This window comes from Schistocerca americana, chromosome 5, assembly GCF_021461395.2.
Source record: "Schistocerca americana isolate TAMUIC-IGC-003095 chromosome 5, iqSchAmer2.1, whole genome shotgun sequence".
NCBI classification, from domain to species: domain Eukaryota; kingdom Metazoa; phylum Arthropoda; class Insecta; order Orthoptera; family Acrididae; genus Schistocerca; species Schistocerca americana.
In genome coordinates, this window is record NC_060123.1 from 401,025,781 (window position 1) to 401,038,899 (window position 13,119).

The following is a 13,119-nucleotide window of genomic DNA, read 5'->3' on the forward strand; positions in this document are numbered from 1 at the left end:
ATGTGGCTCTAACATGAAAGATCAACTGCTTGCATGTGACAGACAACAGGTGCATGAAGCTGAAAGATTCGCTCTTCAAGTTAGCAAAGAGGCAAGAAGTGCTGAAAGGAATGCCAAGAGGAAGATTGATGATGAAGAAATGCTGCAGGATGAAGACTATGCTTCAGGAATGTCCTGTGGCACAGTTTAATTAGACTCTTATCTTCATTCGCAATTTCCTGCAAGTTGTATTTTTCAGAATTCAGCTACAAATATTTCCTAAACTTTATAGAGGATCGCTCTAATTGTTTTCTGTAACTTGCAACAGTACATACCTATGTAGTAGACCTAAGCTTTATTGCAAAATCAACTAAATTATAGAAAAAATAACATTTTTATTAGGAAAAAATTTATAAAAATTAAAATGTAAGATGTGCTACTTTTTATCCTTGTAATATACACAATAGGTGGAATTAAGGTAAGACTACCTATAGTCGACAGGTTAAGAAAATTTGTTCCTACTGTTTAATATTACAGCCATGCTATTAAATATTTATAGGTTCTAAAATTATTTTCTGGAACTTCAGAGTCTCAGCTTTCACCTACAATATCATGTCTTGTAAAAATGAAATTCTATGTTTTTCTAAAAAAAAGGAAATGTGAACCCTTGAATTGCACCAAAAATAGATACCCTAAAATGGCCGTGCTCCTAAAGTTAACAATTTTGGCACCTATAGTCGACATAATTTCTACATTGCCAAAGTTAGACAAGGATGGAAAGAAAGCTGCAATGCTAGTCACACCAAACTTTTGTGTTATACCATCTAGAGCTGAACTGAACATGTGTGCAAAGTTTTGTTTATTTAATTGTCCGTTCTCCATGTGCCATTCTTGCATTTTTTGCTTCCAGGACATTTTTAGAGTACAGAACACAGCAACATCTGTAGCTTGCAAAATGTGTGTTTCATTTGGATATAGGGCCACTATTTCAATGCCCTTCTCTGCACAAAACTGACTCAGGGGACTGACATGTGTGATGTATGACCATCCAGAAACAAAAAATTGGGAACTGAAATCCTTTCTTCACCAACCATCGGTAGAAAATGTTGGCAATATACTCATAGAAGTTTTCGTGGTTCATCCAGCCACTTTCATTACACACAATGGCCCATTCCCTTGGTACTGCTGGTATTCTGGTGTACCTGAAAGAAAATGTTCAGAAAGTAAACTAGGCTTGCTAGAGAACACAGATACAAAAATTAATAAACAGGTAAAACTATTTACCTAAATACAATTATTGGTGGAACAAGATCCCCAATTTCATTTCCCATTATGAGTGTTGTCATGTTCTCCTTTTCATCATCTCTAGCTTCTTAATACACTATCTTCGATCCTCGTTCAGCCAGAACCTTCCACGCTTTGGATTGAGGGAGAAGGAAGTTTCGCCACCATTAAAAATTCTACTTGGGTTCTCAAACACTGAAATTAGCCCCCTCGCCTCAAAATAACTATGAACCTCCTTAAAACAAAATTTAATATTAACTTGAGTGACATTTCTTTGGTTTGTAGTTAAATTTTGGCAAATTCTTGAGCTTAAATTGTAATGTATTTGCATAAAGTCATTGTAGCTTTTCTTACTGCGAAAATACCCTTTTACATTAAGCTGTAATTCATCAGCCAACTTTCTGGCAGAATACAATAATGTCTGTTTCGAAACAGGGAACCTTCTTTTCCCCATCATTATTACCCATTCAGCTAGCAAATTTCCCTGATCTGCTGAAAATGCTGTAGAATCTCCCATTTTCATTTGTAATGGGACCTGCCCCTTATGTTTCCCCATCAGATTTACCCTTGAAATCCCTAGTTGTTTTGAAGTAGAAGAATAACTCATACCATGGTTCACTGCATCAATGGCCTCGATCAAAGACCCTTGTGAGTATTGTTGATACTTCTTTGGACCCATGTTTCTGGAAAACACAGTTAAAAATAACAATTATTTAGAATACTGATACTAGGAAATAAACGATTTAAAATTATTAGATAGTATTCCCAAATTTGACACTTGAATACCTAAAGCTGACACCCTATGTCAATTATGGGTTCTAAGTGACATAGCCTAACAAAACTAATATCATTATGAATGGCATTAAAGTTACTTTCAGATACAGTCTAAAACTCAAATTGTAATAGGAAATCTAAAGTTGGCACCCCTGTCATATTTAACATTATGCTAAATTAAAGGAAACAATAGTTGACATACATGTGAATGCTTCAAGTACTAATTTTATCCCACGCTCAACAAAAGAAATGCAATAATAAAGTCTTTTCAGTAACACAAAAGAATTAAAATTAATCTAACACATACAGAAATAAGTTGAAACACACTGAATGAAACTTAAGTGCTTGAGATTTCCTTAAGGTTTGCTTCTTGTTTCTGTCTGCAGTGCAGGTCATAACTGATGAAAAATATTATTTTAAAGGCAAGGAAACTTTTTTAAGTTGATAATTACACCCTGGATACAAAAAAACCACATTTACTAAAAGAAAACACAGAAGCTACACACAAGCAAAGAATAAAGGTATTGACAGCAGAGTCATAGAGCAGCACATAAACATAGACCTCAATGAATTTTTTTCTTTTCTTTTAACACTTCCTCCAAAAGGAAAAAATAATGAAATTATTGCTTTGTCTCTTGCATGCCAATATCTGTACATAGAAAATTAAATCGAACTCGTTCAAGGGGTTTTGTCAAAATATCTACCAACTGGTTGTGTCCATCAATGTGTTCCAAGAAAATCTCACCATTCAGATATCTTTCACAAACATAGAAATGTCAGACCTCTATATGTTTAGAGCGTCGATGATATTCTGAATTTTTTGCTAACTTCAATCCACTAGCATTGTCAATTTAAAGAACTGGAGGCTGCCCCTACATTTATGCTAATTCTGATAGTAGACGATGTAATCAAAGTAACTCTTCCGCTACTTCACTAGCTGCAATTATTTCCGCCTCGGTTGTGGATGTGGCCACTACTTTCTGCAACTGACTTGTCCATGACACTGCACCACCTGACTACTTTGCAAGAATTCCAGTTGTTGAGCGCCTTGTCCGGTTATCACCTGCAAAATCTGCACCGGCGTAAATCTTTAACTCTTCTTTTTTTATTATATACAATTCCGAAATTTAAGGTCCCTTTCAAATACCGGAAAATGTGCTTTACTGTGTTCTAGTCTTCAGTGGCTGGTTTCTCCGTAGCTCCAACAGCTATATTGACTACTAAAGTGATGTCTGGACGAGTTACTGCTGAAAGGTACATGAGACATCCAATTGCTTCATGGTAGGGTACAGATGACGAAACTTCTTCGTTTTGATTATTGTCCATACATCCAATAGGAGTTGAGACTGTATTGCATTCTGCCATTCTAAATCTTTGCAGAAATTCTTCTGTGTATTTCTCTTGACTTATCATTATTGCTCCATCTTCATATTGCTTTATTTTTATGCCAAGAAAATTGTCAAGACTGCCGGTTGTTATTTCGAATTCATGTTGTAAAACATCCGTAAAAACAGCAAATTCTTTCTTGTTACTGCCGACAATCAGGCCATCATCAACGTAGATTGCCACATAAAGGCTATTTCCATTTTGTCTACGATAAAATAGTCATGGATTTGCATCAATGTTTAAAAAACCAGCTTTCTTCCAGAACTCAACAAAACGTTTGTTCCAGCAGCGTGGTGCTTGCTTCTACCCATTTCCGCCTCGGTTGTGGATGTGGCCACTACTTTCTGCAACTGACTTGTCCATGACACTGCACCACCTGACTACTTTGCAAGAATTCCAGTTGTTGAGCGCCTTGTCCGGTTATCACCTGCGAAATCTGCACTGGCGTAAATCTTTAACTCTTCTTTTTTTATTATATACAATTCCAAAATTTAAGGTCCCTTTCAAATACCGGAAAATGCGCTTTACTGTATTCTAGTCTTCAGTGGTTGGCTTCTCCATAGCTCGAACAGCTATATTGACTACTAAAGTGATGTCTGGACGAGTTACTGCTGAAAGGTACATGAGACAATCAATAGCTTCATGGTAGGGTACAGAGTGTGTTTCTTTTTAAGAAACACACTCTTCAAAACCTTCTGGTCGTTCCATATATATTTCATCTTCAAGTATTTCATTCAAAAAAGCTGTCTTTACATCGAATTGTTCTAGCAGCATTTTTTTTGAAGCAGCTACAGCCAACAGAGTTCGTATGGCGTCATAACGTGCCACAGGACTAAAGGCGTCGTTATAATCAATGCCTGCTTTCTGAATACAGCCTTTTGCAACCAATCTGGCTTTAAAGCGAGTACCTCCATTGACTGCGACCTTTCGCTGTAGAACCCAGTGGTTTTGCAATACTTTGGCTTTCTTCAGACGGTCAACCAGCACCCAGGTATTGTTTTTCTTTAGTGATTGAAGTTTTTCACGGATAGCTTGCATCCATTCTTCCTTCTCGTTTGACTGCAATATTTCTGAAAAACGGTTTGGATCTTTGTATTCAAGTGCATCAACTTTTGTTGTCATACAAAATTCACCAGTTTCCATCCAGGTTGGTTTACTTCGTTGTCTTTTATTCTTCTGTTTCTCTTCATTAGAAGATTCAGCAGCTTATGCTTTTAGAAATTCTGTTAATTCCTTATTTTCACCAGATTCACTCGACTCTTGACTTTCTCTAGAATCGAGAGTGTCAATTTTTTCTTGAGTTTGACTTCCACCAGAAGTGTACAGCCTAGGAGATTTACATTGCTCATCTTTAGATTAATTCGGATCATTAAATTCTTCGTGAGGGACTTCAAATTCAGCATGATCACTATGTAAATCACAAACTATTTCTGGCTTAAATAGTGGCTCAACACCACTTTTCTTTTAGATGGAATCCAAACTCTAAACCCATCCTTGTCATTAACATATCCAAGTCGTCCAAAAACTGCCTTATCATCAAACTTGGAACGGAATTGTTTGTTAATGTGAACATAGCAGCCTGTGCAAAAAATTCTGAGATGATCAAGTCGTGCTAGTGGTCGATTAAACCATAGTTCATAAGGGGTTTTATTTTCAACTGAAGATTTTCCAGTATGATTTATTAGGTAGACTGCTGTGTTACATGCCTCTGCCCACAACACTTCAGGCAATTTACTCGGATTTAGCATTGACCGGGCAGCTTCAACAATGGTCCTATTTTCCCATTCAGCCACACCATTTTCTTCAGGAGTGTAAGGAGGAGGAATCAGAAGCTCTATTCCAGTGTCTGCAAGCAGTTCACTGACATTCTTATTGTTAATTTCTTTGCCACCATCACATCTAAATTGTTTGACAACATGTCCATTAGTTCGTGCTTCATTTAACAACTGCTTAAGCACAGTACACACTTCACTTTTGTGTCTTAAAAAGAAAACTCGTCGAAATTTACTAAAATCGTCTTTGAAACATATATGATAATGCTTACCTCCAAAAGATTTCGTGCTCATTGGTCCATTGACATACACGTGGATTAATTCACCAGTACTAGTAGAGCGTATTATTCATGTTTTGAATGGCAGCCTACGAATCTTTCCAATTGCACAGCCGTCACCAAATTCACTCTTGGCATCTTCCACATTAATGTTCATTCTTTTTAAAATATTCTTCTCATGTTGTTTATTTTGATGACCAAACCTTTCATGGTACACTTGATTTGTTTCGGATGAAGTCATCAAGTTCACATGATTCATTTTTGCATTTCTAACAACATGCAAGTTCAACACATAAAGTCGATTTTTCACATAACCTGTCACAACAATATTGCCATTGACTTGTTTTCGAACACAGACATTATTATAACTAAAATTAGTACTGTAGCCTCTGCAGGCAATGACTCTCACAGACAACAGATTAGCACTTGCACCAGGGACGTACAAAACATTGTCCATTCTAGCATTGTACCATTTATTGTTTCGTCGAATTTGGATGTAAACTGTTCCTTGACCGTACGCACACATTTTGACATCTTGTTTTCCCAATGAAATTACTTGAGGAGCATCAAATTCACTGTACGAAACAAAATGCTGTTCGTTGGGAGTGATATGATCTGTTGCGCCACTGTCGCAATACCATTTATTTGGGTCACTGTGATTACTGGTACAGACACCCATAGTGTATGAAGTAAATGCAGCGTGTTCACTTCCTCGCTTCTTCTTTTTTCTTTTATTGCTGTCACGAGTGTTCTGTGGACACTCTGCTGTCCAGTGACCTAATGGTTTCCATATTTTACAGAGAAACTTCTGTTTTAATTGTGACTTCGTCATCTTTACTTGTTGATTACTTGTTTGCCGTTTTCTTGTTTCAGGAACGATGAAAGCTGCACTTCCATTAATGTCTTTTTCACGCAGTTCAGTAGTACAGAGTTTTCAATTAATAAATAAAAGCTTTGCTTTTCTGTCGGTATCGTATCCCAGAGATCCTTAAAATTGTCGTAGTCTTTTCCCAATGTAGACAAAATTCGACCATTTTGGATTCTTTCAGATAGCATATTTTCTTCATGTTTTGCTAATTCATCGTTCAGGTCCACAAATAACGTTTGCACTTTGGCCACATGTGCGCTAATATCTTCCGTTTCATCACGTTTAACACGGAAAAATGTTTCAATCAACATACTCAAACCCTGAGTACTGCTATGTTCAAATCTTCTTTTTGTGCACTTGTCGCATCTTGCGGCAACTCTACACGTTCACGCGTACCGTTAATAATATCTTCTAGTCCATATGAACGCAGCACTGTAGAAATATGCCATTTCCATTTCGTCCAGTCGTCAGGTCCTTCAAGCTTATCAACGCTGACCTTATAATCACCGCTAGCAATCATGTTTCTTTACAGACATAGGCTCATTTCATATATTGTTTCAATTAAACTATATTGTTTGCCTTTACACGTGCACTGGGCCCATAACCTGATGAAAAATATTATTTTAAAGGCAAGAAAACATTTTATTAACTTTATAATTACACCCTGGATACGAAAAAAAAACACATTTGCTGAAAGAAAACACAGATGTTACATACAAGCAAAGAATAAAGATATTGACAGCAGAGTCATGGAGCAGCACATAAACATAGACCTCAATGATTTTTTTCTTTTCTTTTAACAATAACAAATGTGGCTTTTCCCTCGCAAAACCACAATGCTTTTTCTATGACTTTGTAGATACCACAGTTAAACAATGTATAACAACAATGTATGTTAAAAGTACAGCCTTCTATATTGCTTCGTTTCCTTATTTCAAACATTTTAAAATTGTATGTCGACTTTAGGTGACCTGTCAACCATAGGTGCTCTTACCTTAAATAGGTCTAGTACCTTAGTCACCATGTCACGCATATCTGGTAAAAATTTGGTCTCCTTCAAATGTATAACATTGGATTAAATGGTACCTCAATTTGAGGAAGCAATTTGGAAGAAAATGCATTAATTTCTTTGTAATTTTTTTAATAATCCTAAGCAGGTTCAAAAATATTAAAATTACTTCTAATTTGTCTAGAAAGTGTGCTGCATTACCTGATATCAACAAAAAATCTGTAAAACATATACATTACAAACAGTGGCTGCAAGAAATAGGTGTTGATTTTTACATTTATACCCGTATACCCTGTATCCTTAAGACTATTATTTTTGTTTCAACTAGAAACACTTCGAAGACACCCATTATATCAAACATAATTAACTGCATTTATAGCATAGTTAACAGTAAGGATAGGACTTATGTAAAAATCAATTTTAAGAACCAATGTAAACAGTTTTGTAACCACACAATGTAACATTGTACTACATCTTACCAATTATTTACAAATGGATAAATGAAATGAAAAACAAACAGCAATTTCTTTTTTCTCTTGGTACTTGGGGCCGAGTACGCACTCCCGGTGGTTGACAGTTTCTACTATGAACGGGCATCCGAAAAATCTTATCGCTACATTCCCTTTCTTAACGCTAAAGAAGAATCTTTCACAACCTGCAAACGTAGAAACAATGTTTACAACGAAATTGTCGGAAAGTAAGGCAAAACTTGCTTTCTACAATCAGAACACTAGTTTTCGTGACCACTTGGTAGGAGTACCGGCGCGTATCCTTACACTATAAAGTGTTGAGATAACAGACAATTGTATCCATATTTGTTCGCTGAGAGCAACACAGGGCAGTAAAGCAGAATAAATTATCACTCTTATTCACTTACTTCTGGATACATCAGAATGTTTTTGCTTGTGAAAGCTTCTCCTCGCTGAATATGAATACCCAATGCACTTCAGCTGCGCCAAAAGTTCCTCAATTTTTTCTTGGGTACCACAGTAGCCACAAAACTGGCCCTTATTATCGATGCTGAAATTTCTCAGCTTTCTCCTTATTATGATCGCAAATGTTGCAGACATATTATCAGAAAAGATAGCAGAAATAACCCAAATAAGAAGCACGCCAAAGAACGGATGACGCTCTGGCGGCACCTTGGCGAAACGTCTCGAACGACCACAAAAGTCGATATACGACTTCTCTCGACATGATCAAGGCACAGTCTAAACATAATGAAATCGTTGCCTCCAGTTTACCAGTAGTTGTGGTCTGCGTATCTGTCGTGCCTAGATGTATACGTTGTCTCTTCGAGTTTATGATGTTTGACATTGTTTGTAAACTATTCGGGTATCTGGTGTAGTTTATGTTATGGGTTTTTATGAAAGAATGTATGTCAGATTTCTAGGTTAAAAAGAAAAATAGCATTCGTTGCTTGTTCTCTGTGTAAGTTAATTTTAACCTTTTGTGGCTATCGATTTTGTTTTTGTGCTACGCTTTTCTCGCTCAACATTATTTCAGTAAAACTGTACTTCTTTTATTACAGAAAATGGCACAACCCCTTAGCACAGCAATGGAAAGCCTTACGGCTGCGATGAATAGCAGCATTGTTCCTAGTCAAGAGTATCTGTTACAAGGTAGCGTGCTAGATTCAGCTGTAGAAGTGTTGCTACACCGTCTCAGAGGACTTTGTGACAACGTCGACTCTGGCCCCGAACAGTTCCATGATCATGAGATGTGCTTCAGTATTCGTAAGTGAGCGTAAATTACTATTCAGTTTCGTCTCGAGTTTGAAACTCGGGAAGCATTGTGAAATAGTCTTCGATAAGATTTTCATTACAGAAAACTTTACTGCTTCGAGAAACATATTACAAAGTAAATATGCGTACGCGCTTAACCCTTCGCATTTGGGAGAATGGAGAGAACATGTGGTAATAGTTTATTGACTGTTTAGCGAAAGCACACATTTGTTGACGCGTCTGGAAAAAAATAATTATTTTTAGCAACAATCTTGTCACAGAGGTTCTACGTGGCTTCTACAGCAACACGTAACTTCCATGCTCACTACTGTGTATATAAATATTGTTTGCCGAGCTTCTGAAATAATTATTTGTACGCGATGAGATCATTTGAAATTCATTAGTAGCAGGTATATTCATATTACTCCATGCCACAATACATGTTTTATTATACAGGATGGTCAGAAATTCCCGTTACAAACTTCTAGGACATATAGAGGATAATGAGTACAGAACATTTTCAACAGGAACTCGTGTCCGGATTCGTATCATTTCCATTTTACGACAGTTTCAATTCAGATGTGTACCTCGTCAACGTCTGCTTAGGGCAAGAGAAACATCTCAGAGTCCCCTGTACTGGTATGCAACACGGTAGACACAATGATGTGTACTGCATCAAACAATCCCCACATGTTACTTAGTACCCTGTCCTGGTATGCAACAGGGTAGACATGATGACGTGTACTACGTCAAACAATCCCCGGATGTTACTTATTGTCTGCTTTACTGTGAGACCGAGTCAATACCTGTGCATCACCAATAGAAGAAACATGGTGCAGTACACGTTTGCTGAATGCACAGTCGTGCTCCTTGTGTATGGCGATGCTGAGGAAATGGAAGAACTGTCACATTCCATCGCACAAACTGTTTGCCCAAGTTACACAACGACTACGAGAAATGGTTACCTTCACCGTGAGGAGGCAGGACTGTGGTGCTCCACGGCGACGCTGCACTCCCGGAGTTGACACTGGCACATTACCTTGCTCCTGCAAGTCATTATTATGCTTGTAAATCAACCCATGTTGGTAGGGCAAAGGTATTTTCTTACTGTCCAGTGACAAATGATGTGACTGCTTTTGAGAGAGGACAGCCCCATTTCACACCTCTGTGTGTGTGTGTGTGTGTGTGTGTGTGTGTGTGTGTGTGTGTGTGTGTGTGTGTGTGTGTGTCATATTTTTTAATTTTTAGATCTCTGTCTGAGTTTCAGAGTAGACATCACAATGTGTTTAGTAAGTGGATGACTGTGGTAATCACCGAACAATATGATCGATGACATTTTTTATTTACTTTGAATTTACAATATCCACACTAGTCTTCCCTATACAAGCTTCATTATCTGAACATAAGCACTGCAAACTGCATCAGTTTGAGCCTGCTTACTTTAGTCAAGCCTTTGTCTCCCTCATTTTTTTAACAACCACACTTAACTCCATTACCAAATTGACAATTCCTTGCTTCCTCATGATGTGTCAAACCAACTAGTACTTGCTTTTAGTCACGTTATGCCATAAATTACTTTTCTCCTCAATTTTATTCAGTACCACTTTAATAATTCTACCTGTCCAGCTTCAGCATTTTTCAGTTGCACCACATTTTGAGACCTCGTATTCACTTCATATCTGAACTGCTTGTTGCAGTTCACTTCTGTGCAAAGCTACAATGCAACAAATTTTTTTACATCCTCCCTACTTTGGCCATTGTCAGTTAGCTTGCTGCCTAAATAGCAAAACTCACAGACTATTTTTTGTGGCTCATTTACTGCTCTGATTTCATCAGCATCTTCTGTTAATCACATTCATTAACCTGTTTTACTTTTGTTAGTGTTCATCTTATAGCAGCTTTTGAAGAACCCCCCCCCCCCCCCCCCCCCCATTCTTTCCAGTTACTGATCTTCCATATCCTTTACCATTTACACTTGAGTGTCGTCAGACAAACTTAAATTTTTAATTAGTTCTCTTGGAAACTCAATTCCTATTCCAGATTTCTCTTTCATTTGCCTTACTCTTTGCTCAACGTACAAATGGAATAACATGAGTGATAGGCTACAACCATGCCTCACTGTCTTTTCCACTACTGCATTCTTTTCATATCATTTAGCTCCTATAACAGCAGTCTGGTTTCTGTACAAGTTACAGGCTACCTTTCTTTCCCTGTATTTTATCTTTGCACCTTTTCTGTTAAGTGACAATTACAGTAAACTTGGGCTTGCCTTTCTTCTGTCTGTCTTTTCAGGTAAGTCATAGGTTCACTATTGCCTCAACATGTTCCTATATTTCTCTGGAACCCAAATTGATCTTTCTCAAGTTACTTCTACCAGTCTTTCTATTCTTGTGTAAATAATTTGTGTCAGTATTTTGGAACCATTATTAATCTTATTGTTGCTTAGTATTCACATCTGTCAGCATCTTCCTTCTTTGTGTTTGGAATTATTACTTTCTTCTTGGAGCTTTAAGGTACTTTGTGTGTGTCATATATCTTACGTATCAGATGGAATAGTTTTGTCACAGTACGTTCTTCCTAGGATCTCAATAATTTTGTGAGAATATTGTCTATTCCAGGTGCCACATTTTACCTCAGGTCTTTCAGTGGGCTGTCAAATTCATCTTGCAGCATCATATCTCCCGTCTCTTCTTCTACTTTCTCTTCACTTTGCATAATATCATTTTAAAGTTTATTTCAATTATATAGCCCTTCTTGCATTCCTCCCTCACTTCATTTTCCCTTTCATTGCTTAGTACTCATTTACCATCTGAACTCTTGATTTAGTACTAGTCCTCTTTGTCAAAAGTTTTTTTAAATTTTTGCATAGGCAGATGCAAGCTTCTGTTCCCATAGCTTCTACAGCTTTGCATTTCTCCTCTAGCCATTGCTACTTTCCCATTTTGCAAATATCCTCTCAACCTCATTTTTTAGACATCTGTATTCCATTATACCTGCTTCGCCTAAAATTACTTACAACCTTCAGAAAATTCACACATGCATATCTTGAAACACAGTGTGTGTCAACCCATGTGGTTGACAAGGAAGCAGAAACTATTAAAAAGAAAAGAAAGATATTCACAAAGAGTGCGCACATTATTTAGGAGACATTCAGAAGTACAGAAATACTGGGGGGGGGGGGGGGGCTGATATATAGATAGAGGCTTATTCATACAAGATGTAACACCAATATCGAAACAAGATTTTTGGCAAATGATAGTATACGGAGGGGCACATAATTTTTAAGCCTTGTATGAATTGATTTATTGAAGCAATTATGATTTTTTAAATGGAATTATATACAACTTAGTGCCATTCAAAAGCTTTTGACAAGATGAGTACACTGAGACAGTGTTGGAATTGATACTGTCTGTACAAGTGTTCAAAAAAACTACGGTATTTCATTGAAAGGCAAAGCGCTTGAATTGGCCACGGCAGTGTGATCACATGCAAATGAGGCTCTCAGGCCATGCTAAATTGTCGCGTCAAGCTTTTAGACTGTTTGCTTATCTTCACTGCTGAACTGACAGATCATTTCATGTAATTTCTTGCTCACAGACATGAACACCAATGACTAGAAGTTAGACATGCTGAAATATTGAGTGTAAAAAAAAAAAAATGAGTTCAGGAAACTGATATGTGTCCGCATCCTGATCATCGATGTCAAATGTGTGAGGCTCTTGCACAAATTATTAGGACATTAGTGTGAATGGACAGCTGAACATGGAAGAAGACTGCAACTGATGGAACAAACAAAAAAGCTTTTCTGGCTATGATGCTTATCAGTCTAAATGATGCCATCAGATGTATTACCAAGGAACATAGGATTATCCAGATGATTCTCTTTAGCCAGTCACACCTTGTATCATCATACATTCCACACCTTTCATCTCTGATTACATTGAGAAGTCAAAGGATGTGATGCTGAACATTGTCTAGAATTCTGTTTGTTTGCAATGCCTGAGAGATCATGATACATTTTTGAAGCTCTAGTTCTTTGCTGATA

At 37.2% G+C, this 13,119-nt stretch overlaps 1 protein-coding gene across 2 annotated transcripts in view; it reads left to right on the top strand.

The window, feature by feature from the left end:
- The first annotated feature begins 8,553 nt into the window (after window positions 1-8,553).
- Window positions 8,554-13,119, top strand: part of LOC124616064 (mediator of RNA polymerase II transcription subunit 18) — a 52,806-nt gene continuing 48,240 nt past the window's right edge. For both annotated transcript variants that reach the window (XM_047144299.1, XM_047144300.1), the window contains exons 1-2: window positions 8,554-8,781; window positions 8,882-9,086. In XM_047144299.1, the coding sequence (XP_047000255.1) occupies window positions 8,885-9,086 (202 nt within the window). In that variant the 5' untranslated portion in view covers window positions 8,554-8,781; window positions 8,882-8,884. The remainder of the gene's footprint in view (window positions 8,782-8,881; window positions 9,087-13,119) is intronic.